The sequence below is a fragment of the Galeopterus variegatus genome, unplaced genomic scaffold, assembly GCF_000696425.1.
Source record: "Galeopterus variegatus unplaced genomic scaffold, G_variegatus-3.0.2 Scaffold189, whole genome shotgun sequence".
NCBI lineage: Eukaryota > Metazoa > Chordata > Mammalia > Dermoptera > Cynocephalidae > Galeopterus > Galeopterus variegatus.
In genome coordinates, this window is record NW_007726300.1 from 719447 (window position 1) to 746750 (window position 27304).

Here is a 27304-nt window from a genome sequence, read left to right on the forward strand (position 1 = left end):
TCAAGTGCTTGGTTAACCTCATGCTAAAAGCAGTTCTTCTGTACTCTAATTAATCAGTACTGTTTCCAATCTTGTTCACCTGCCTGTAATCCCAGTCCCTCTGACTCTAATCCTACTCCACCTGGCACTGAACTGACTACAGTTGCAGCCTGATCCCTTCAGTCTTTAAGGGGGCTCAAATTGGAAACCAAGAAATACATTTCTGAAAATTTAGTCATAAAACTTACACTCTTCCACTTGTGAGACAAATCATGAGAAAATATATGAGGCTCAAATTGGCAGAGAGCAATCAATTTCTTCCTTTTTCTGTAAAATACTGAACAAAATACACTTATGATAACATTTTTGTAAATCTCCTCTTTATAGGGAAAGAAAAAAATGACCCTTCATACTGTGTTGGGCACTTTATAAACGTTATTTCAACTTCACAATATGATGAGGGAGATCCTACTTTTATGTCCATTTTATAGACATGGAAATTGAGGCTTAATGAGATTAAGGAATTCTTCAAGGTCACAGGGCCAGCACTGAAGCACAGCCTCAAAGCCTGTGATGTTTTCAATGCACTACACTGATTATAGATATTACTCATGGAGGAGCAGATTCCACACCAGGGGTTAGTAACCAAAGCCTATGTGTAAATGATTCTGAAGGGCTTTGGCAGAGCTGTGCCATGAGAAATATGTTTCTTATGCTCACCCACCTCTTGCTCCTTGGGCGTCTAGTATTTTATTAACTGCTAAGGTGTTAACTGACCACCAAAATGTGACCTAACGTGGTTTAATTTGGGACCTATAGAAGATATTTCAGAATGAAAAATTAAGACTCAAATGAATGACACTAGGATGGTGGAGTGCAGGTAACAGGAACATGGTTTTGGAGGGGTCACCACCACCTTTTTCTCAGGTTTTCCCTATGGAGTGGGGCAGGTGTGAGGGCTGGAGTGGCAGAAAGAGGCAAAAGCTGGTGAGACCCAGTGGAAGGGAGAACACCTGTCTGTCCCCTTTATGTGTTCTCTCTGTTCTAGAAGCCCATTGTCTGGGAAAGCTTTTCTCCAGGGTGCTCTAGAACTGATTTCCAACAGTAAGCACCAAATTGGCTACACTGGATGTTCAAGTACTGAAGTACCTTCCTACTAGCTAAAAGTCCCCTCTACCTAAATCCCCACTCTTCCCCCCAGGTGTCTGCATCACACACAGGAGGCAGCCCCATACCTGACACAGATCCTCATCATCAGTGGCCATGTTGCAGGGCTTGTCACGTATCTTGGCTATCATTCCTGGGGCCCTCATCCAACGTGTGATGAGAGCTTCTAGGCTTGCTGGGTAGCTTACAGGGGTCTGGGAGAGAGGAAGAACCCAGGGGAGACCCTCACCCAATGCAATAAGGAGCCACTACTGTAACTCCCTGCGTTGTGAGGGAATGACCAAATAAAGGAGACCTCAGGATTCTATTATCAAGTTTAAAAAGGGACACAGCAGAACAAAATCCACACTCAGAACCTGTTAGACCACATCTCGGGAAGGGAGCCGCTCCCAGGTCAGGATCAAGAGCACTGAAATGCCGCCTTGAGAACCAGCCCAGCTGCTTCCTCCTATGGACAAGAATGCGCTTCTCAGGCAGGTCGGCTTCACTGAACAGAAACATGCTGCAGCCAGGAACCTGCAGGACCAGACTCTCAGCAAGGCCTGTGTCAGTGGGAAATTTAACAAAACTAAATCAAAATCAGGCCCAATAGAAGAAAAAAAAAGCATATAATTTTTTTGTTGTGGTAAAATATACGTAACATAAAACGTATCATTTTAACCATTGCTAAGTGTACAGTGCAGTGGCATTAAGTTGACACTGTCATGTAACTATCACCACTAAAGCACATAGTTTATACAAATTTTAAAAATTAAAGTTTGAGCATAATTAATTTTCCCTTGTGTAAGGAAATGAAACAAATTGTTGGGCTCCCCAAGATGTTTGGAATCTTGCCAAGAATGACCTAGCCTGTTTAATGTAAACATTAATGGCACACGTGCACCCAGGTGTTCCTTACAAGGTTATTGTCTGATATAACTGCACATATTCACCCAGGCGTTCCTTGGTTATTTGACCTAAGTACAAAGGATGAACGGCTCTGATGCACAGGACCCCAGGACAACATTTGCCTCTGCCCCAGAGGCCACTAGAGCTGCTGGAGGCCACCAGGCTGCTAATGCTGCTGCTGCTGCAGAGGCTGGGGACTGAGCTCGTGTTGGAATAAAGCATGTCAACTTTGCCAGTAACTCCCAGGACCTTTTCCAGTTACCTAGCTCGCAACCTGTATATGATGGGTCTGTAACCCAGTCTGCATGGCATGTGAGGGGTCTGTGACCCAGCCCAAGGATGGGTTTGAAGGGTCTGTGACCCATTCTGTACAACAGGTTTGAAGGGTCTGTGAGCCCTAGCCTGACACCTTGAAATTACTCTTTTAATAAAAGTCTGCCTTTATACAAGGAGGCTTGAATTTCTAACCCATTACAAATATAATTTCACACACAAATTTATCACTAGGATTAATGAAATTGATGCCTCCATTTTTTGAACAATTCTATAAAAGCCCCAACTTGTATATATTGCTAGGAGATACAAAAAGTTGAGCGCAAGGGTCAGGAACCTTACAGGTTCAACCTTACACGTCCAATACAAGTATGATAACCCCCAGCTACGTGTGCTATTAAATTTTAATTCTAATTAGTTAAAATTAAATTAAAATATTTTTCAGTTGCACTGGCCAAATTACAAGTGCTCAGCAATCACATATGGCTGGCAGTCTCCACACTGGACAGCACAGATATAGAACCTTTCCACCATCACAGAAAGTGCTACTGGACAGCTCTGTGCCAGGTGTTCTGAAAGAAATCCTAATATTTAAACGTAAGTGGAGGCTACTGTAAATGACAGAACATTTTTTCATCCTCCTCTGCCATTCTTTGTATCTGGATTCTCTGTATCTGACTTTATCTTCTCAAGGCAGATTACAGAACTGCTTTTCTGTTTTTTTCTAGATTATTGCTCCAGAGGACCTCTGCTTACAGCTCTGGCATCTTTTCAAGGGGCTATTTACAGTCCCCTGTAACAGAGGATAGAGATAGCACACATTTTTCTGTCTGATACATAAAATGTAGGTGCTTAGGGAGTTTGGCACTCTAGCTGGTACAGCAGGCATGTGGGACTTCTTATTTGGAGGTACACCAGGGAACATCAGAGCTGAGACAGGTCTCTGGACACAAGAAACATACAAAACCCCAGCTGCAATTTCTGGGTTTGTCTGTTCGTTTCTAATGTGGGCTGCCATGTTGATCGAAGGTGTGAAATGTGCAGGACACTAAAAAAAGATTTCAGGGTCGGCCCATGGCTCACTCAGGAGAGTGTGGTGCCGATAACACCAAGGCCACGGGTTCAGATCCCTGTATAGGGATGGCTGGTTAGCTCACTGGGTGAGCATGGTGGACAACACCAAAAAAAAAAAAAAAAAAAAAAGGAAATCTAATGTGGGCTGCCATGTTGATCGAAGGTGTGAAATGTGCAGGACACTAAAAAAAGATTTCAGGGTCGGCCCATGGCTCACTCAGGAGAGTGTGGTGCCGATAACACCAAGGCCACGGGTTCAGATCCCTGTATAGGGATGGCTGGTTAGCTCACTGGGTGAGCATGGTGGACAACACCAAAAAAAAAAAAAAAAAAGATTTCATACCACTGGGGTGTAAAAAGTTGGAAAATGCTCTTTCTCTGAGTCAGGTAGGGACTCCAGTACTGCCCGCCCAAGATGTTGTAGACACTCTGAGGCCACAAAAATCTCCTAAATTTATTTTAGCCCTAAGTGATGTCTGCTTCTTTAACACTTCTTTAAGATACTGAAAAGCCACAGCCGGTGGGAAGAGGGGGGAGTTGCCAGGGACACAGTCACCTGAGGTTTAGGCATTGCAAAATAATGTTTAGGCATTTAGGTAAATTCTCCCCTCAAATCTGGAATGGCAGGGGGAGGGAAGAGGCAAGAGAAATGGGAAAACGTTTAGGAGAGTTAAGATGTTAAGACATCTGAACATCTGAAACTCTCCAAATTGTTCTGGTCACGGTATCTGCTCCAACCCTAACTTAGAGTGACTCACACTTTGGCCACTGCAGCAGCCTAAAGCACAAACTGTGATGCCTCAAAGCCCCTCCTACTAAATGCTCTAACATGTTTTCTGGCTCTGCCCAGCTCTTTACCTATCCAGGACAGCACCACTCTTTGGAGCTTCAGTTCTGGAGCACTGCATACATTTGTACAGCTCACAATGCCTGTAAAGGACGAATCTTGGAGCCTGGTTCCTAAAGAGCAAAGCATCTAGAGACGGAGGCAGTAGCAACCCCCAGCTGTCAGCAATTGAAGGCTTGAGGGCATGCAGTACATTTTGGTTTAGTGGAAACAAAACATGCTTTTGAGGCAAGAAGATATAGAACTGAATACTATTTCTGCTCCTTAATAGCTATTTGGCATCTTGAACAATTTACATGATATCTCTGAGTCTCTACTTCTCTATCTACAAAATGGAAATAAAAGAAAGTTTCCTCTAAAGCACCAACTCCTTATCCAGAAATTTGTCAATGTCAATCAAAAGAAAAAAATAAGCTCTTATCCTTCCTTTCCTGTATGAACAGTATTTCAGGGTAGCCAGATAACCCAAACTGATGAGGGAAGAAATTTTTAATAGAAAATTTTAATTAAAAAAATCCAACTAATAAATGTGGAAGTAATGACAGAATTAGAAAATCACCACTTCTCAGCTCCTAAAAATATAATTGATTTAGGCAAAGAGTATCAATAGATGAAACCCCCATGAAAAGCCAGTTAGGAGCCTTACATTGGCAGACAAAGGCCATTCATATTGGCATCACCAGAAGTGACATCCCAGACGTGGCGGCCTCCTGATGTGATGCAGTGTGAAGCACACAGTCTATCTTCGAATTCTTGCCAGAAGAGTTGAACTTCAAAAAATCAAGCCCTTTAGAGCTAACAGAGTTTACAGGAAATGTGAGGGATAAAGACACAAATCAGGTGACACCACAAGGAAACCAAAAGATCCCGAATATGGAAATTCTATAGGACAGCTGAGCTGGTTTCTGCAACAAGTAAAGGCAGGCAAAATTGGGGGGCCAGGGGGACTGGGGGCCTGACTAGATCAAAAAAGTCTTAGAGATATAACCATCAGTGTGATGTGTAAACCATGTTAGATGTAGATTCAAACAAGCCCACGATAGAAAGATGTTTGCCTGGATTATACACTGGGTGTTCGATGGTATCAAAGAATCATCATTTTGTTGGGTGTGATAATGGCATTGTGGTTATGTAAGAAAATATCCATATTGCTTAGAGATGTGTATTAAGTGTATAGCAGTGAAATCTTTGGAATTTACTTTAAAATTATTTAATAAAACCAAGAGGAAAAAGAGCAAGATAAAAGGAGAGAAAAATAATGAGAAAAGAGAAGAGAAAAAAGAAACTACCCCATAGAATGGATAGAGAAATTAAGAGTCGGTAAACTAAGAAAATAATCTAACGTAATGCTTCATTCACAGGAGTTAATAAATACTTCCTTTCCCTTTTGCAAGCCAACACTACTACATTCTGAATTCTGAAAATTCTTGAATACCTTCCTTGTTCCCACTTAACAGAAATCCCCATATATTTCAACAACACTCCGCTTCCATTACTTCTTCTACATAAATTAGTGGTGGAAGAAGTCAAACTTAATCCTTATTCTCTAACAAAGCAAGAAAATGAAATATTTCATTATTCTTATTACAGTGAAGAGACAACCAAGGCCAAAATGATATTTAGTAATAGAGACAAGTAAAATACACTCTTCCTACTCAAGGAAATAACATTTGTGTTTCTAGTGATTGAAACCCCAAGGCCAAAGGCAGGTCAGTATTTGCAATTTTGCTGAAAAACAAATTTAGACAGACTGCATTTCAAAGAAATGTCTCATATTTAGTTAGAAGATTTCTTACTTGCAAACTATTTTATTTTTGATAAAAACTGTGTATTCAAAAGAGCTCATTTCAATTTTATCATTTGATTTTCTCAATTAATCTATATAAAAATCATCCCTGTAATTTTAAATGTCTGTATCAGGCAAATCAAATAGGCCTCTTGAAGGAGATAAAAATTCTGAATACTTCAAGCTCAAGACTGTGGGAGCTAAGTCTCATCAGTTTTCAGGCAAGTGGCATTATTATCTAAAGCAGGTCCTGAGCACAGCTGCTGGAAAGCCTCTGTTAACTGAAGCTCTCTAGGCTGTTTGTTCACTTCCCACTAAATGGAGTCAACGGTTTTCAAAGCAGGGACGTGTGGCATTCTCAGTGAGACCCTAGAAAGCAGCACTCCTAAACAATCCCTGCTTCTTATTCGTGCTCCCCCTCCACCGGAATTCGTTCCTCCCTCTCTTATGTTCACATAATAGTTTATAGCTTTTATTTATTTTTATTTATACATCAAATCTAATCTACTTGTATTGAATAGTTAATTGGGGACTATTGTTTCCCCTTCTGGGTGTCATACTCCCTTGAAGGCAGTGCCTTACAGTTACTTAATAAACATTTGTTAAATTGAATGAACTGACTCCAGTTCCTAAGCACTTTGCAGATGGTGGATACCAAACCTGGAATATCAGTGTCCATTTTAAACTTAGAAATGAGAGGAAGGGGTCACTGCACTAACAAAATGAGAACTGAGCTCAACATCAGCAAGAACATGTTGTATCCTTAGGGAGAAACCATGGGATCAATTTTCCACCATGTGTTCATGTTTTATGTGCTGTCCTCGCAACAGCAGTTGCATCCACAGCAGTCAAAGCCACATGTACCTGGGGGATACTCAAGCCAGTGAGTCTTGTTAGACAAGGTATACATATGAATTACCTTGTTCAGAAAGACTATAATGCCATCATGCAGTCAGGCAAAACAAAATTCTGCAGCTTCCTAAATGACTCTGTTAAAATGACAATTTTTAAAGTTTTTTCTCCCATTTTGAGTTTTTCCTACCACTATTATTAGTTCTAATCTTTCCATTTTCTCTAGTCATATTGATTGATTTAATGACAATATTTTTAAAATACACATACTTTACCCTTCATGTTTAGCTGGGCTTATTTACTTAAAAATGATTTTTAGCCATTGCCATACGTGTATTTGGCACTTTCAGTCTTTAGAGACTCCTATAAGTTTGGTTATATTCCTCTTTGCCAAGAGAGAACCAATGAAATGAGACATTTCTTGGTGCGATGAGTTTAAGCTTCATATCCTTAACACAAATGTGAAAGGGCGGACGGATGAAGGAAGCACGCGAGACCCGGGCTGACAGTTCACCAGAGAAGTTCCACTTTATTCAAGGACTGGGGGTATATTTATAGGGAGCTGCCTTCTGGGTTTGGATAGGGGGTGGACGGGGCGATAGCTGATTGGACGGGGCGGGGCGGGGGTGAGCCTTCACCTGTGACTGGTTGAGGCGCGGGCTTTTACTGCGGAGAAGAACCCGGAAGGGCGCCATATTGCCAGGGAGTGCCTTCCCCCCCGCCCCCACCCGCTTGAGTGCCCACAATATCCTTACAAAATGTCTCTTCTAAGCCTACAGCAGACATAACTATGGCTAAATGCAGTATTTTATTAAGAATATACAATAGCAAAAGTAGTACATAAAGACAGTATTCATGAATTTGCTTAATTACATGTATCTGCCTGTCTTACACTAACTCATACTTCACGACTTCAGTGGTGTTTCATACCATCCTTTTCCCTTCTGTTTTTGTTTTTTTCAGAAGCAATTTAGGACTACTGGTATAAAAGGAGTTGAAATTGAACTGTTAGACAGAATGCATTTCAGCAGCTCAAGGAACATAACCCATAAACTCAGTTTCGTTACATTTTTGATAACAGCCAACATGCACGACTTAGAAAAAACCTTCAAGTCTGTCATTCCTTTTCCTCTAGGAATAGTTAAATTCTCTTTCTTCTCACCTACTGCATGAATGTGTGGTTTGTTATTGTTATTCTTAAACCATAACTCTAATGATACTCAAAAAAGTATCAAATCTGTTCATAAGCACATACCAATTAAAAAGAGTATTTTCCAACCCCTATCACTTCAGACTCAATCAAGTAGAGGGAAAAAAGCATAAAATCTAAAAATTAAACTGGGTGCTAGACTTGAAATCTTATAAGCATCCTCCAGTTTTAGTATAGCTGTTAATATAGCCAAGTTTTTTGTTTAGTTGATTTTTTTATTTATGTATTTTTTAATGAGGAGAAAAAAATTTCTACCAGAAGTCATAAAAATCTCTCAGATGGTAACACAGACAGCCTTAAAAGTTTTTACCTAAATTCATAACACGTACCTAAAATAAAAATGGCCGATTAATTTTGTTACAGTACATTTCAAAAGAGTGGCATTTGAAAATACAGTTCAGCAGTGTGATGCTGCACTGCCTCTAATTAAGTGCAGACTAGGAATAATTATTCTTAGTTTAGTCTATGGAAGGGAGTGGTGGAAATTTCTCTCTTTGCAATTCAAAATTATTTTAAAGATAGAACATTTCTTTTCCAATGTCTTCATTAAACAGAGCTGTTAAGAATTGTCTCCCAACCATCCCCGAAGAGTACAAAGCTAACCAGTATTCACCCCATATGCTCGGCTTTGAAGTGTGAAGCTGTGACCATCCCACTAGACTCTTACACCACCATCAAAGCCATCTCATTACGCCCAGCGCTGAGAGTTAAAGCGCCGGGCCGAAACCGCTCCAACACAAACACTGCATTAACAAAGCAACCGCAATATTCCTCCCCCACATGGCTAGAACTTGAAGAAATTTTTACCATATGTACACATGCATGAGATACAAAAATTTATTGTGCTAGAACATCATTGAGAAGTACATCAAACATGCTGACTAGAACTGGATGTTATTCTAAGGGACTGGAAAAAAATAAAATGCAGCTGATCTTTATGATGAAAGAGCAGAAACGTTAGCCTGAAAAATGAGATCAAGTACAATTCCTAAATTGCATTTCGACTGACACATTCTGGTGCCTGTTCTTTCTTGAAGTAGAAGAAAACAATTTAAGGGGGGAAACAAAACTATTGCACATCACTGGATGCTACTATTTACTCCACCACATTTCACTTCAAAAGGACAAATAAGCTGCAAATAATGATATGCTGATAACAACATCTATGATTTGAAATGAACAGGCCTTGCTTAGAAAAAGTAATTCCACTTGCTTCTCTGAGTTGTCAATTTATTATTGGCATGGTAGAGAAAGAATAAAATGTAAAGAAAAAACTTATTATGGAAATGAGCACAGGATAAGCACTTGGCTGATTTTCATGTAAAAATTAATTTGTAAAGAACCTTTTGAATGTTTGGACCTAGCAATTCCATTCCTTTGTATTTGCTCTAAAGACAGCCTTACCTGTGTGTACAAGAGACATTATTCAAAACTTTTCATCAGGGGCTGGGTGGTTAGCTTTGTCGTTTAACACCAAGGCCCAGGGTTCGGATCCCCATACCAGCCAACAGCCAAAAACAAAACAAAACAAAACAAATTTTCATTGATGCATTATTTGTACTAGGAAAAATGGGAAACAACTGGAATGTCCACAAATAGGGAACTAGATAAAATATGATATACTCATACTATAATAACTATATAGCAGTTAAAAGAAATGAGCTAGAATCACATGCAATACCATTGATAGATTTCCAAGATATCTTGCTAAATGAAAAAGTTACAATATGATAATCTGTGTAATACAAACGCATACAAGCAATACTATATTGGATTTACAGGTATATACACATACGAGGGTACTTCAAAAAGTTCACAGGAAAAATAGAATTAAAAGATAATACGAGTCCTTCCATGAACTTTTGGAAATACCCACATATGTAAGTGAAAGCATGGGGAGAATTCTGGATTGGGACCCACAATACTCACGCCATAAGTTGGCAGGGAGTGATTCAGGGAAGCGAGAATGGGAGAGGTGATCACAAGTGAATTTTAACCTTACCTGTGGTGCTTGAAATTTTGAAAAAGAGAATTAATGAAAAGTTTCAGGCAAGGTCTAACAAATAAATGGTTGTGAGGATCCTTTGTTCCGCTGCTGTCTTGATGGAAAACTATGAGTAAGGTTCTTAATGTATCTGTTTTCCAGCTATAGAATGAAAAAATTTGACCTATCCACTCTCCTCACTATAAAAAGAATGATGTGCCCCCAAACTCTTAATATACCATATACTTTCATGGAGCTATAGATATAAGTATAGGTATTTGTGAAAGGATATGGTATATTAGGTATGGGGGCACATTTTACATATATTTCATATCTAATAACCTAAGAAGCTTATTATTTGCTTATATATAACATATACTTTCATGGAGACGTGTATACAAGGAGCGTCCTATTCCTTTGTAGGGCATATGCTGATATATTTACCACTTTGTGCAGACATGATACTGTTCATTTAAAGAATTACACTTTCCTGAGTGACCTAACATATTTAACTTCTACTGTATTCAGTAACATTTCATTGTGTTCTGTGGTGCTCTCTAATTATTTCATGGACAGATTTTGTGGCTCCAGCTTTGTTGGGGGAAGGTGCTCTATTATACTTCACTGACAGTCACCCAGAATTTACTATGAGAAATGGAACCATAACAGGTACTCCAATATCACGCGGATGTTCACAAACACATCTCTGTTTAACTTCATAACATTTCTCTGAAATAGGTACTGAATATCATTTTGCAAATGAAGATCTGATAAAGGAGAAACTGTTTGCCATAGAACTTAAAATTTTAGAGCTGAAAGCACTTCAGAAATCTCCTACTTAAGTGGTTTTCTAACATCTTTTCTCAAAAGGCACCTTATTTGGAATCTTGATACATGAAACAGAAAAGAGGGATCCACCCCTTTATGGTGGAAGGGAACAGCCCAGGCCCCAACTGGTCAGCATCCTCCTTACGGCCATAGGGAATCACTAAAAATAATGACCGCTATGTACTGGTAGGAGACAGAGTACCAGGGGTTTACGTACAATCATTACTTCTCATAATCATCCTGCCAGGATGATGTTATTTTCCTGTCTTATAAGTACAAAAACTAAAAAGCCTAAAAAAGAGACTAAAAAAATTTTCCTAATGTCAGTTGGCAAATAAGTAGCAGATCTGGGATTTGAACTCAGGATTTCGGCTCCCAAATTCTTATTTTGCCCACTTACTATTTGGCTTTCCTGTCTAGCCACTCAATGTGATGTTACTGGGTATTTCATGCTGATCAGAAACTCATAGGCAAGTACACAAGTACATACACAGGTAATGAGTGAGTGGGATTGGTATTGGGTCTGTTGCTTCCATATACTGCTCCCTCCTTGTGAAGGACCTATCACTCTCTTAGGGGTGCTACTGAGAAGCTGACGGTACTCCAAAGACTAGTTCTGAGGGGATATGACAAAGCCTTGGGGACGGCCAGGAATCCTCCTTCTGTACAACATATTGGCAATGTGTAAGCAGCCTTTAACATAAAGCCCACCCCCCACAGCAGCAAAGAGTTAACTTGGCTCTTGCACCCATTCAGTGCTTCCCAAAATGGCAAACAAATGGTTTGCATGAGTTAGTTCAGTTTCCTTGTGTGAGTTCATGTCCCAGGTATCTTCCTGGCCACTGGCTATAGACAGTGCTCAACAAAATCTCTCAGTGGTCTCAAATCTGGCCCTACCTCTCACCATTTGTCCCCCAAAAGAGTGAAGTCCTGCTATCCCCCTTCCGACAGCCCCCCCCCCTTTACCTGTCTCTCAGGCAATGCCCATTTCTACACGCCCCATTCCTACCTCTCTCAATCTCTTTTTGGAGAAAAACACTTCTTGCCTGTCGCTGATGTATCCTTCCACGTGGAAAGAGTTCTGCTGGTCTTGCTGTCTGCTACAGATTGAATTGCATCCCCCCAAAATTCATATGTTGAAGTCCTAGCCTCTCACAATGAGACCCTATTTGGAAATAGACTCATTGCAGACATAATTAGTTACGAAGAGGTCATACTGGAAAAGGTTGGGCACCTAATCCAACATGACTGGTGTCCTCATAAAAAGGGGAAATTTGGTCACAGACAATATACAGAAAGAATGCCATGTGAACGTGAAGAGGGTTATGCACAAGCCAAAATAGAACAGATCCTTCCCTCACAGCCCTCAAAGGAACCAGGCTCGCTCACACCCTGATCTCAGACTTCCAGCCTCCAGAACTGTGAGACAGTGAATTTCGGTTGTTTCAAGCCACCCAGTCCGTGGTACTTCGTTACAGCTGCCCTAGGAATCGAATATAATACGCTGGCCTTGCTCCCTCCCAACTTTCATTCCCTGAAGGGGAGTCTGGGAGAGAAACTGGGTATGCACAGGCCTACCCCTGCCTCCTTCTTCCTTCTTAGTAACTAGCTGTCAGCAGAAAACACACAGTCCAGGCCACTCCTCTTGCCATAAAGCTGTCCAGAGGCAGGCCTGAGCTGTCCAGTGCTGTCTCTGACTGGCTCTATAAAGCTGGCTAAACCTCTGGTTGGGTAAGCCCAGCTGCCAATATCAGTTTCATTGGTAAAAAGGTAGTATTTCCATTTCTCATCTGCCTTTTTCTTCTGTGGAATTGGTACAAAACTTGGGAGAGAAAGAAATGTACTATTTATTATGTCCTCCTCTTAAACCTCACCACAGTTCTCTCATCTCCCTTGGGGCAGGGTGTGAGGTGGCCTCCCTCTTTCTCTATTCTCTCTAATACTATTGCTATGGTGCAAACTTTGTGTCTTACTCTCCAAAGCCTCTGCTTTTGATTGTCAAAAATTCAAATATGGGGCCGGCCCGGTGGCGCACTGCTACAGTGCGCCGCTTGGGAGTGTGGCGGCGCTCCTGCCGAGGGTTCGGATCCCACATACAGACCAGTTCCCGCTCACTGGCTGAGCGAGGTGCGGGCGCAACACCGAGGGTTGCGATCCCGTTGCCAGGCACGAAAAAAAAAAAGACAAAAAGAAAAAAAAAAAATTCAAATATGACCACTGAGGGTTACTTCCTCATTCTCACCATGACTATCCTATAACACTCCCCCCACCCAAGGTAGCAAAACCCCATGTATAGGCTATGGGGGAAAGAGAAGCATAACAATATCTCAAGATATTATCTTACTATATATTTTTGGTTAATTAAAATTAGACAATGAACCACTTAATACATGCAGTTTAATAGTCACATAAATGATAATTAATTTAATAATGATGCTATAATTATTATAATATAATAATATTGTAACCATATGTTGCTGCTGTTATTATTATCACACGCCGAGTCTCCTGAGAAGCACATCCTCACTCCACCAATAGGGACCAGGTGGATGGGTTGGTGGCATGAGGTATGTGAAGAGACCTGGGTTTATGCACTTAATCTTACAGGTCCATCAATGCCACTAACATGATGTCATTTCTTCATAGTTTTCTAATCCTAGTGGCCTTGACACTGGAAGGCACTGTAAATGCTAGGAAGGAAGGAGGGATTTTAAAAAAAGGAAGGAATTCAGGAAAAGCACCTCCAAAGTTAGGGGACCTGGGCTCAAAAGTTAGACTGGTATTCAGTCACCTGCTGTAAGTTCCCTATTAGGTCCACATTCTCTAAACCACCACCAGTGATCATATAAAATACCAACCTCTGAGTAGGTAGGTATCTACCGAAAATCAGAAAACATAAAAGCTCCTGAACTTTAAGGCACCCCTCTATGGCTGCCTTTGCAAGGAAGGGGTGAATGTTTAATGTCTCCCACAATGACCCATGGCTTAAACCTGAGTATTCTAAGAGACCCTTTTCGTAGGTCAAGTGGTTGGTAGGGGAGGAGGGGTCTCCCAGTATTTAACTATAAATCTTATATGTGACTTCTAGACTACGAAAGAATTATAAGGTGTATATTCAGGCAGCAAAGATTTCATGCACTCCATGTATTTGTCCCGATTAGGAGTTTACAGGACATTTATTCTGATCAATATTTCAACAAACCCGTCATTATACTGTAGATCAAGAATGAATCAGGGAAGAAGACAAAGCCAATCCAAGGATGTGTTATCAAGCTGATCATGGCTGTGAGCAACTGGGACTCAGTCCTGCTGGGATGGGCCTCAGAACTGTCCATCTCAGGGACAGAAGAGGAGAGCCTTTATCTACCAGCTCTGGTCCACCACTGGCCAAGAGCTGCCCCATGGGGTGTTACCTTGCTGGTACTTTGGGTTGCAGCAGAGCCAAAGTAAGAGGAAAGAGCACAGATTTTGCAGGTGTGGTTGGGTTCATCTTAATTGCTGGTCATGGAAGACTAAGTTAGTTTATCCCAGGTCTCCCATTTGGCCTTTTCCTTCTTATTAGTACCTCTGTTTTAGAGTAGTCAACATAATTCTCTTGCATTTATTAATCCTGTAGCAATATGCATTTGTGAACAACCTGGTAACTCTCCTTCATAGTTAAAATGTACTAAAGTCACCGGAAATCAATCTTAATATTTTAAGTATTTTCCCAATGCACAATCCTTTGTTTTTTCAGCTTTTTATCTGGTAGCAGTCTCCTATAATTCTTAAACTAAATGCTATGTCCTAAATACATTTACACATACTTGTAAAATCAACCACTGTTTTTATACTACGGCAGCAAGAGTAGTGCCGACGGTGGCAAGAACTACATCAGAACCCAGTATCTAAACTGACTAATCTTAACCAAACTGATGCTGTTTTATGAAACTATCTCCATAGCAACTGCAGAATCAGAGCAGAAAATTCTTGAAATGAGAAGTTGTTCCCAATTTGCCGGATCGGCCCATGTTTTGACAATCTGTAATAAGGTAATCGAAGGGGCTCGAGACCACCACACAAGTGCTGACGCTGTGTGAATCTGTCCTGGCACATGTCCTCCAAGTCACAAAAATACTCGAAAAAAACATCTACGAGGCTGATAATTCTAATCAAATTCATTAATGTTTTATATATTTTAAGAGAAATCACAAAAATGAAAATCAATCACACAACAACTAGTTTATTATACAGGACTTTGTCTTCCTGGTCCTCTAAGTAATAACTCTATATGGCATTGCATAAACATTTCGTTTGATCAATGACATAAAACAGAAAGCAACTTTCCGTATCATTTACAAAATTCAGAGCAATGGTCTAGACTCTTAAAGCTTACTATTCTGAGCCTAAATGTGAAGTAAGCCCATTTTCACCAGCACATCATTAGGAGAACTTGCCTAAGAACCTTCTACCCTGGCCCCTTCCCACCATCCTCACTTGATCCTTCTCATAAAGTTTGTGTGTGAACAGGCAACAGTGTCCTGTTACAGAGACACTGGCTCCCACACATGACAACACTGAATAAGGAAGACGTGGAAAACTTACGAGAAGCACTATGGTCCATGGTAATCCTGCAGAGAAATTGTCTATAAAAATTTATACAAGTCCGGAAATTCAGACTAAATACCTTCAATATGAAGTTAGAACTCAGACAAAATAAGAATATTCCTGTAAATTTACCAATGACTCCAAATTAGATGAATTCATTGCTCTTGAAGGATTCGAGATAATTAAAAATCGCCAAGAATTAGAGAAGTAGGGACTTGAGGAAAAGATGGGAATGTGAGTCCATATGTTTACTTTTACTTTGTCCAAAAACCCCAAGAAAAAGATGGTAAGGAGATTTTTTTAAAGCATTAACTCAAACATACAGAAATGGAAGAGGAGGCCACAGCACTGGGAGCTGGAGAGCAGACATATAAGGGGTAGGTGATGATTTAGCAGTCCCAAAGCAGCAAGAGGGACAGGAAGAAGCAACATGGCTTATACCACAGACACCTGAAAATGGCCAGGGCTGGCATCCTCACTTTGGGAGGGAAGGTAAAGGTGGAGCTCAAAACAGGAAGACCGGTGGGAAGTCTGTGTAAGCAGCACTTAGATCCCATTCCCACTCCACGCAGACACGCAACTGCCCTGTCTCCACCCTGCAGAAAACTCAAGAGGTAAAACACGAGGTGTCTGGGATGGGGGACACCGAGCACAGCGGAAGGCAGGGGTGGCTCATGAAAACAGAGGAATTAAGAGAACGTTTACATTTACAAACTAAACATTCAGACTTTTTCAGCCCTCTTCTGTAACTCAGCTCCTAAAACACTGGCAGTTGTGTCTACACTTCAGGCTGAAGACAGGAAGATCCTTCTCTGGGGAACCTGAAAAGCCCAAGAGTAAAGAACAAAATAATACTGATGTAGGAGCTCCCCAAAGAAACGACCCAACCAGATCACCCTACAGCTGACAAACCCCACCTACCTACTCAGAGTATCCATTCAGCCTTTTAGCATCACCCTTAGAGTAAGCAGCCAACCAGCAATCGTAAGACATCTAAGGAGAGCCTTTCAAACACACAGAAAATAGCAATGGGGTGGGAAGAAGAAAATGCCAAAATTATCCACTGAAAATGCACTCATAAGATAAAACCAGAATGTTGTTTTTAAAAACAAATAAAAGGGGCCGGCCTGGTGGCGCACTGGATAGTGCGCCGCTTGGGAAGCGCGGCGGCGCTCCCGTTCGAGGGTTCGGATCCCACGTACAGACCGGTTCCTGCTCACTGGCTGAGCGAGGCGCGGGAGCAACACCGAGGGTTGCAATCCCGTTGCCGGTCCCCGGTCCGGTACGGGGGCAACACTGAGGGTTGCGATCCGTTGCCGGACACAGAAAAAAGACAAAAGACAAAAAAAAAAAAACCAAATAAAAGGAACATTCAGAGAGTAAATAAAAGCACTCAGAAATTAATATAGAAGAAATGAAAAGCTTACTGAAGGCTTGAGATATAAAGAAGAGGAAATTTGTCAAAAGGTATTATAAAAATATAAACCAACGGAAAATAAGACAGAGAATGAAAAAAAAAACGTAGAGAACCAGTACAAGAGTTCTAATACCCAAATAATGAGGCTTCCAGAAAAAACTAAGAAAATGGAAGAAATCATCAATGGAATAATTCAAGAGAATTGTCCAGCACTAAAGAATAAGAGTTTCAAGCATTAAAAGGAAGCACCAAGTATCCAACATAATGGGTGAAAACAGATACAGACAAAGGCAGGACAAAGACATTTCCTAACAGTGGGAACAAAGTGAAGCTCTCACAAGTTTCCAGAGAGAAAAATAAAGGATGAGGAATCAGAGAGGCTTCAAAAGTCTCTATATAACATGGAAGTAAAAACTCAATACCACAGTTTAAAGGAAAATTATTTCTAACCTAGAAGCTGTGCCTAGCTAAACTAGCAATTAAATGTGAAGGTAGAATAATGGCATTTTCAGACATGCAAGGTCTCAAAAATGTACTTTTTTGTCCTAGAAAGCTACTAGAGGATGCATTCCACCAACACAGGGACATAAACCAAGAAAGAAAAAAAAAAGAGAGAGAGAACACATGGGATTCAGGTTCAGGAACCAGGGGATCCAACAAGGGGAAAGATGAAGAAAACCCTGAAGGTGTGGGCAAAGGGAGACCCCAGGATGACAGTTATCTTCAACACACTGAAGGCAAGAGGTCCTAACTGAACAGGTCAGAGAGTTCTAGAAAATATTTCTTTAAGAAGATGAAACTGATAGACTACTCAATGCATGGAGTGTTCTATATAAATGCATGGAGAGATGTGGTTATTGATAGAAAACTTGCAGTTAAACCAGTGGTAAGTATATAAAACCCCAAGCAAACAAATAAAAAGATAATGATCAAATCCAGCAAAAAGAAAAAGTTATGCAGAAAGTGTAAAATTATAATAACAGTCTAGATGATTCATTGTTAATAATGTTTACTTACAATAACGTAACCACTAAATATTGATCCAAATCTTGATATAACTATATTGAGGGAGGACTGGGAAGTGTGTGTGTTTGTGTGTGTGTGTGCGTGTGTGCGTGCGTGTGTGTGTGTGTGTGTGTTGGGAATGAGAAGTGGGGTGAGAGGAAGCTAAATTCTCACCTGCAGTGAGAAGCCGATAGATAATGCCTAAAACTGAAAAACTAAGAAGTAACAATGTAAGTATGATATTTAGATATCTGCAGTTAAATCCTAAATAATAAGGTAAAAGAATTGAAAGTACTTGGCTCTGAGGAGGAGGAAAGTGAAGTGTGTGTACAGAGGGGTGTAAAGGGGGTACTTAGAGTTTTTGCAATAAACACTAGAATATTTTACTCTCTGTCGCATGTATGTATCATTTTGGTAAAAACAGAAAGGAAAGGGAAGGAAGGAGAAAGAGAGAGAGGGAGGGAGGAGAGGAAAAATTTTAGAGGCATAATAGAGATGAGCCTAATTTATGAGACAAAGTGAGATGTAGCCTAAAAGATCAAATATGGGTTTTTATAGAAAATGAAAACCAAAGTAGAAAATATTGAGAAAACCTGTAAGCTTTAAATAAATATAGACTAGATCTATATCTCTTCTGAACTCTCTAAATGGTATATCCACTGCCAAATGACAGCAAGTACAACATGTATTCACGCTCTTTCCCCTCCAAATCCCTTCTTCCATCATTTGTAAACAATGACACTATCATACCACTGCTTTGTCCCCTACTCCTCAACATCCATGGAACTTGTCCATTCTCTATTATTTTAGGCCACTATCATCTTTCCACACTGTCTGTCTGCTTCCTGTGCATCTTCTACATGCAGGAAGAGTGATCTTTCTAAAATTCAAAGCCAATCACACTATCTTCTTACTTAGAATGCTTCAATGGTTCCCTTCGCTTTTAGGATAAGGTTTGAACTCCTCAACCTGGCATTTAGAACTTCATAATCTGGCCTCTGATTACTTCTTGGGGCTTCATTTCTTAACATTCCCAGGAATGCCTCTCCCATCCCACCCCATCTCTAAATTCCAGCCAGCCACCCTAGTCCTCACGTCTGGGCCTTTCATTCTGGAAGTTCTCAAACTAAAATTATATGCAAAACTACATGAGTGCTTCTCTACAAATGCACATGCATGAAAACTTGCAAAAAATGTTGGTGGTATTTATAAACCCCTGAACACCAATTTTGGACCCAATTTAAGAAACTTTTCCTTAAGGTGTAAGCAAGGAAGCAAGCTTATAGGTGATACCAAAAAGTTCTTCGATATATTATTCAGAATTTTTGCAGACAAAGCATACATGAATTACATATATCAGTACTAACTATCTTTTATGAAACCAGAAAATTATCCATTGCCTTTTGTCCCAAAGAAAGCTTGCTAAATTATCATCTTAAAGTTGGTTTCCCTGGGAAGGCCTTAGTCTAGTGAAAAACCTCCCTTCACCACTCTGAGACCAGTGGGATCCCAGAATGTGAATACTTCTGCTTTATAAGAATGCCTGAGCACGCTGTTACAAAAAAAAAAACCTTAAAAAAATTGGATGATATTAGATGAACAGCTGTGTAGAAAGGGGAATATAAAAATAAAAACTGCATGTTGGAGCATCAAAATAGTAACCATGTACAGTATATGACTGTATTTAATCAGATGAAGATTGAAGCTATTACATTTCAAATCAAATGTTATAAATTAGTTCAAGAATGCAGCTGAGCTCTCATTTAATTAGAAATGTCCATGTTTAAATCATGAGGTACAGTAGCTGCCAATGAAGCAAAAGGGCAAGGGAAGAAAGAAATACTGTGTCCAGACCCACTGATTCTCAACCGTCTCCTGCACACGACGAACATCTGGGGTGGACTGGTCCTGATGTAATGAAGAACTTCACGTACTGGCTAATTTGAGATTTCATGTAATTGTCCATCATTGTCTTGAAGACAATTAAAATCATTATTCTGGTCTGGACAATTCTGAACTCTTCATTTTAGTGTGAAACATATTTTCCCTCATGCTGAATTTTAACTCTTCCTTGGATAAAAAGTGAAGAAAATTTGGGGCCAAGATTTCCCTGGGAAATAACCCCTTAACTGTCAGGTCACATTAAAATGCAGCACAAGCAGTGATGTACTTCTTTGGAAACAAGTCTCATTTCCTATTTCTGGTGCTTAATGCAGCTGAAGTACATCTCAAATGTTAGACAATTCACTATTAAATAAAAATTAGCCAACATCATAGAAGGATTTCTGAGGTCATATAGAAAAGAATGCAATTATCCTAAAGTGGGTTTTTCCCCAAAGGTTATGAGTCTCTGCATCTCGTAATTAACCGTGGTCCAGCTAGACAGACCAGGCAAAAGGTCTTTCTTTTCTCCCAATTTGCCTAATTCAAAAACACCTCAAGTGACATAACTCAAATTTTCCAAATTAAACTTACCCCTTGGGCTGAAGTCATGCATGTGACAGTTCAGCTCTAAAGAAAATCTTAGAGAGTTGTGCAGAGAGAAACAAGAAAAAAACAGAGGAAAAGGGGGGTAAGAGTTAACATTTAAGTGGTTTTTCAACCTCATCGTTACCCCTGCTCAAGAAAATAGGACTCAGATGGGCAAAACACACCATTGTTCCACCCTTAAGAGTCAAAGGAACTCGACGGAAACTATTGTTGTTGCCTCATGATCTACTGTGAATTTGTAAGGAACAAAATTTTTGAAGATTTTTTCACTTTTTTGTTACATCCCACAGCATTTACTGTTCCATAATGTCATGGGGTGCAAGGTGGAAGGATGAGTGAGTCAGAAAGACACATTGTGCAACCCATGAATGCTACTGTTGCTACAATTCTTCTTCAAGATGGACTTTTCCCAAGGAGTTGAGCAGTGATTCTATTGTCACAAGCTGTTTTGGTTTCTAAAAACAGTTTCCAAAGAGGAATAACACATGACCCCAAACTTTCTCTTACTTCTGGCCACCGCACCACACTCTTCCAAGCCAACACCAGAGAGAGGGTAAATGAGGTCCACTGCTCCCAGACAAGGGTGGATCCCCTCCTAAAGCTCCATATTGATGGCCTGAAAGGCCTCCAAGCAGGCAGCCAGAACAGAACTGCCTAAAAATGTGCAATTGTAAAAATCACTCATTAAACGTTCAAGCACATGTGAAGGAGAAGCTAGGATTTTGTTATCCCACTAGTTGCTTTTCTTTTGTAATCTGTATAGAAGATTGTTTTTTCATCCAAAATAATGAAAAATAAAAGATTCAACATTTCCCCTCAGCACACCTCCCAACAGTCACAAAACTTCACATTTCCTTTGGCTTTTTCCTCCCCCAAATGGAAGAATTAAGCAATGTTTATCGGTCTTATACAATTTTGTTATATCTTTACAATTAGTTACTTTAAACTTTTTCAGTTTCTTCAATTAATCTGATAAAATTCCTTGTTATTTTCAGAATGTTTTATGAGTAATTGTATTAAATATAAATTTTTAAAAGCACACTTATTTTAGTTTTGCTCTTGTCCACTAATTAGATTTTTCATTGAATTATTATGTCTAAATATACATTATAGGGCCGGCCCAGTGGCGCACTGCTACAGTGCACCGCTTGGGAGCGCGGCGGCGCTCCCGCCGAGGGTTCGGATCCCACATACACACCGGTTCCCGCTCACTGGCTGAGCGAGGTGCGGGAGCAACACCGAGGGTTGCGATCCCGTTGCCGGTCCCGGTCCGGTACGGGCGCGACACTGAGGGTTGCGCTCCATTGCCGGACACGAAAAAAGACAAAAGGAAAAATAAATAAATAAATAAATAAATAAATATACATTATAGACACCTACAAGTTTTATGTTATTACTCTGAGTTTTCATTAGTATGACCATTTTAGCAATAAAGATAAAAGCAGACTTTATATCTTATGATTAACATTCAAGATAATTTGTCCTATGCTTGCTGGGAGTTTATCGTCAGCTCTTTGCTTTCTAAGTAAACATACCTTTTGAAAAGAAAACAATCTGCCAAGTTTAAAACAAGCTTATTTGAAAATATTCTGAATCCTATACTGAGCAATATTAAGATAATACAGGTGTTTGTTAAACAATTGTGATTCTTCAAATTCTCCTACTAAACCTTACAACATCTCTATGAGGCTCGGAGCCCATTTTATTTCAACCCATTGCCCAATTAAAGATTTCAGGCTCCCAACCCAAAACACAACTGCTTAGAGTGTTTCATTCCATTCCAGCTTCTCAGTGAAGTTAAGGCTGACTTCACTATTACTTCACAGGTTAAAACCTGAAGATGTTTTTCTTAACCACAAAGGATATGTGATCATCTTCAGCAAAAGAGCATTATTAAATTTGGACCCAGAGGAAATGTTTGAGATATATTTATTCAGGAAAATAATGAAATATAGTTTTGTTGTAGACTCTTCACTTAATGGAGGGGAGTCTTTAGATTTACACAGGAAATTAATGATTAAAGAACATTCAGGTCTACCTGAAGCCTACTCTTCATCAAAAAAAAGACATATACATAAAGAAACAAATTTTACCCAGCGTATCAATGGAAGCTGCTATTGTAATAACTGATCTGTTGTAGTCTTGATCAGAAAATATATTGAGCACTGATACTTCAGGATGTTTCTGCCCTACTAAAAAAAGAAAAGACAAAAAAAAAAGATGCAAGAAATCTTTTTCTGTGATGAAACCTTAATACTTTATATAATCAAATTTAGTTTAGCAGAACAATTCTGGGATATGACCTTTGAAAATGATATTGGCTAAGCATGAAATTCATGAATAAGAACATCCATTTCTTACAGCATCTTATTATTTAACCAGATGACTCAGTTCAGACACAAGCCTTTAATGTCTACGAGAGTCCTTCTCTTGGACTTGCTACTGAATTTGCCAAAGTTCTCTTAACTCAGTCTAAGATGATAGCCCCTTTTTACAATGGCCAAATCTTATTACTCTCAATTTTGTTCCCTATCAATTTCATCTCCTAGGCTTTGTCAATATTTCCTTCCAAATGGAAGGAAATGAAACTGGATCAAGATCTGACATCTGGAAAAGCAAGGACAGGCCAATTAGTACCTAGACCAGAGGCTTCGGGGATGCATGCACCTGTCCATTAGAAACTGTTCTGACTCCACCATCTTTTCAGAGGCCACCAACAGCCTTCAGAAGTTAACAACTTCCAGCTTTTGGTGGCTTTTGATTCACTTGAATGTGTAACCTGAAGGAGAAAACTGCCATACCCTTGTGTGGCAGCCATATATAACCCCAAAGTTATTTTTGAAGTTTACAAGCCTGGTCCAGGCTCCTTAAAAGTCCTCCTTATGCCTACAAAAGCAAATTCAAAGTGAAGGACAAAAGTTTTCAGGCGGTAATTAATTCTTTAGCTATGCTATTATACCTTGTCCCCCTGTCCTCTGGCATCTTAACAATCAATCTTTTCAGGGCAAAGGAAAAATAAGTTACACCCAGGAACTACAGAGCTTACAGCAGCCCTACACCATTAATTTTAATAATGTGAGAAGATAAACATATGTCACTCAGGCGTAGCCAAACGAGCATCTATAGAGCCTTGCCCTGATGTAGGTCTAAAATTTATAACTCAATTCCTTTACCTAAGACCTTTCTAGGCCATTTAAATGCACTCACATTGCTTAATTAGACAAAATATAGCTTATATAGTTTTATTCCACTCACTTAAAAATAAATGCCTTTAAAATATTTGTAAAACAACAGGTTCATTTTCTTAACTAGTACTACCTTCTCTGAATTTTTAAAACTATAAAAGTTAAGGCAAGAACAAGATCACGCAACCTCCTATTTTATGTGGTTTTTCAAAATACTGTTGCTCCTGGAAAAAAAAAAGATATGATTTATTTTTTTTCATCCTAAATCTTCTTCTAAAAAGCTTTTATTCTCAGTTTCACATGATTTCAATTGAATCAAATGCTGAAAGAATGAAACACTCTCTCCTGCAATTTCTTAAACCTGCATATAGAAAAAAATGACTGCTGGCAGGAGGAGCTGTCAGTATGAATCTCAGCAGAAGTAAATTGTTTGGTATTTGTCATGGAGTATAATAGCTATAATTCCATTTGAGCTGCTGCCACTAATAAGCTGATAAAAACTGTGAGTTGAGACCCAGGAGTCCATCAGTGTGTGTCTTCCACAAATGTCTCTGCACATTCACTTAATCACAGAGACAGGTAACCCAATCCCATTAGATGTACTGTTTCTGACAGTGAAGAGCGCACTCTGGCTCTTTCTACAAAGAATATGCTAAAGCACAGGTGCATCCCAACTCCAAAGGACTTTTCTGATCAGCAATTATCAGGAATTTTCATAGACATTTCCGGCTCCTTCAAAGTTGCAATACATTAACTTAAATATGCTCATAGTTAGAGACAGTTTGGGGAAAAACACTTCTTTCTCATGAAAAGTAGTAACCACATCAAAAAATGACAATCAGAAATTAAAATACACCGTCTCAAATGCTTTAGGGCTGTGATCCTAATGCTTACCTGTTGCCAAAAAGCTATTGATTTAATAACACAGTATTTCTATTTAAATGATTGTACGTGTGTAAATACACTGTGTTTTGCGTGTGTGTGAAAGTAAAAACAAATGATAATTAAACTGCGTGTCACCACATGAGCATTTTAAGACAGGTAAACAAAGAGTAGTATCTCTCACGGTAATACTGTAAGGAGGCTTGAGTTCCAGTCTTCTGTCACTGAACTGCTGAGTGATCTTATGCATATCACTTAAATGCAATTGTCTAAGAGTCTTTATCCAGAGAAAACGGAATAAAAATAATAATACTATAAAGATAACATGGGCTTTGCTGGCAGGAGTGCTCTGAAAAGTAGTTGGTATTTGGCAAGTTATTTTTCATTTAACCTGCTGAATGAAAAGTATAATGTACAATCATGCTCATTCTATTAATGATCAAATAAACAGCCCGTGAGGAAAACATTAAACTTCTACGTAGATATATCTTCCTCGGAAGTCTGTCAGTATCCTGAACAACTGGCATCTCAGAGACTCACGCAACCATGCGGAGCTGCGTATGCGCACATCTGAGGAACTGATCTATCTCAGTGTCCTGGAGTTGTGTAGAAGAAACTATAACAGCTCGAGAACTAGGGAGACAATCTAGGAAGGAAGAAAGAAAAGCGTTCCACAGATACAGTGTGCAGAGTACAAAAATGACTGTATTATCAAAACATTACAATACTCTCTTCACTTGTCTGTTGTTCCTACCATTTTTTTCAAGAAGAGCTGCTTTTGCTATGTTCTCAACAATGTATTTTCTTCTGGCTTCTGAAATGTTTAGTAAACAGGCAGCCAAACGAAGCCCCAGTCTGGAGGAAGACATGATTTTTCTAGAATAGGAGAAAAATGATTATTTCAGTCCTCTACAATTGATTCATATTTCCAAGTTCATTAACCATAAAAATCATAACATTTTGGAAACCAGGCAGTCATAATATGATCACTATTTCATTCCTAAAGAACACCTAAAGGTTAAAATCCTCAGATTGACTCATACAGGAGACCATGTGTAAATGGTCATTTACATAGGTAAATGCAAATATAGAACCAACACTGGCAAACACCTGGCAAGTTACTCAGCCTGAATTCTGTCATCTAAATGAAACTTTTGCTTTAAAATATGTTATTTCATTTAAAACATGGTCTTCTTTAGCTTATCCCTGTTTTCAAGGTCTGTGCTATTTAACAAATAGGCATGATCCTTTTGTTAAACTAGACTTACTTGGGAAATGCAGAAAAGGGGAATGAGGGAGATTATTTAATATGCTGATTCCTATAAAAGCTATTCCTGTGACCAAAAGGAAAAGTATCTATATAGGCCATGCCATAGACATTATATGAACAAATAAAAGGGACCTATTTGGGAGCTTTAAATGACAACTATTTGATTGACTAAGTTCCTCCTCGTACTTTGATCTCCAAAGTTTCTAAATCAGTTTGAAATTTTCTACAGGACACTCTGCCTTGAACTGAAAGATGACACATACTCTGGCACATGTCATTCAATAATGCCAAAAATGTAACTGATTCCTTTGTCGAAAATAGATTAATTACACAAGTTTTGAAGTTTGCTTTGATTTTTTTAGTGCTCTAGAATGGCATTTTTTGACTCATCTTTCATACCACAAATGATATTATGATTTAAAGGAATTAAAATATCTCAAAATAATAAAATAATTCCTTTTCAAGATCAGACCATCATAATTTCAGCCTCTTTTAAATGTAATAACTAAAAGCGAATGTGGGCCTCATGAATTCATTCAACAAATATCTGACTAGGGTCAGCTAATGCTCTCCGTGTGGGGGATGCTGTCCAACGCGGAGTAAGTGGTGTCCAACACGGAGACAAACTTTAAGAGTTTAAGCTGTAAGTACTCTGGTGCAAATCACGGTGCTCTCCACGAATCAGTCTGCAAGCTTCTGTCCTTGAAGACTGCTTGTTGGCCTAATCATCTTAACCCAAAGGGAGTGCAGGGCTTCCTGGCTAGTTCAGGTTTGCAGGCAAGTTTTCACACTGTGACCCTCATGTCATCATTGAAAACTAATACGTATTCGATCACTAGGTTTTTCTAGGCAATAATAACACTGTTGTAATAAAGCAGCCCAAACCCCTCTAGTTTCTACGTAAACAAAAAATTGCTTTACACAAGGGGTGTGGGCGTCTTCTGGTTTTCATTTGTTTTCAGTGTGTTTATGTAGCTTAATTGTCTCATCAGGCACTTTCCCAACATAATTATGCTTTTTAACAAATGGTGTTTATGGCAACCCCTAACAGTGCAAAAGAAAGGATTAGTTTCATCCTCTCATTCCACATTTTGATTCCCTGTGGACAGCTAAATCACACAAAGATGGTGTTAGAAAAAACTACCTTCACAGCAAAAAGCCGAAACGCGAGGAATTACCAGGGCTTGGACAGCACTTTCCTCTAAGAAAGTGACCCAAACGCAAGCCCCCAAAACACTCTGTGGTTTGGGACAGGGAGATGTGAGTCCTCCCATCCCTTCCATCACCGTTGGCTCGATGACTTTCGGTGACAGACCAAATCCCTGCCTCTCCCCCAAGGAGGAACCAGCAGTGCCAGCACTGAGCGAAGCGCGTCGCCCGGTTCGCCCATCACCTGCCTCCGGCGCGCGCCCCACGAGCACGCCGGCAGCCGCAAGGACGCTCGCCCGGGCGGCGGTAACGCGTGCTCGGGCTGGAGCCCCGCCGCAGGGACCCGCGCGCGCTCCCGTCTCACTTCTGGCGCGGAGTGTCCCAGAGCCACGTGGGCCGAAGGGCAACACCAGCGTAATAACTTCGTATAG

General features: G+C 39.8%; 1 protein-coding gene across 1 annotated transcript; it reads right to left on the minus strand.

Moving 5' to 3' along the window:
• Positions 1–1371: 1371 nt before the first annotated feature.
• LOC103583348 (formiminotransferase N-terminal subdomain-containing protein-like) lies at positions 1372–25324 on the minus strand. The gene is made up of 3 exons (XM_008564689.1): positions 25209–25324; positions 22481–22576; positions 1372–1688 (listed from the first exon to the last, which is right to left on the minus strand). Exons 1-3 carry the CDS (start codon positions 25321–25323, stop codon positions 1372–1374), a joined length of 528 nt encoding a protein of 175 aa, XP_008562911.1. The 5' UTR covers position 25324.
• Positions 25325–27304: the final 1980 nt, after the last annotated feature.

Excerpts from the sequence above, each read along its gene's own strand:
- LOC103583348 (XM_008564689.1), bottom strand. The coding sequence starts at position 25,323 with ATGTCTTCCTCCAGACTGGGGCTTCGTTTGGCTGCCTGTTTACTAAAC. Across the intron at positions 22,577-25,208 it reads AGCTCTTCTTGAAAAAAATG|GGCAGAAACATCCTGAAGTA; the intron begins GTAGGAACAACA and ends TTTTTTTAGTAG. Across the intron at positions 1,689-22,480 it reads AGCTTCCATTGATACGCTGG|GCCTTGCTGAGAGTCTGGTC; the intron begins GTAAAATTTGTT and ends CCACTGACACAG.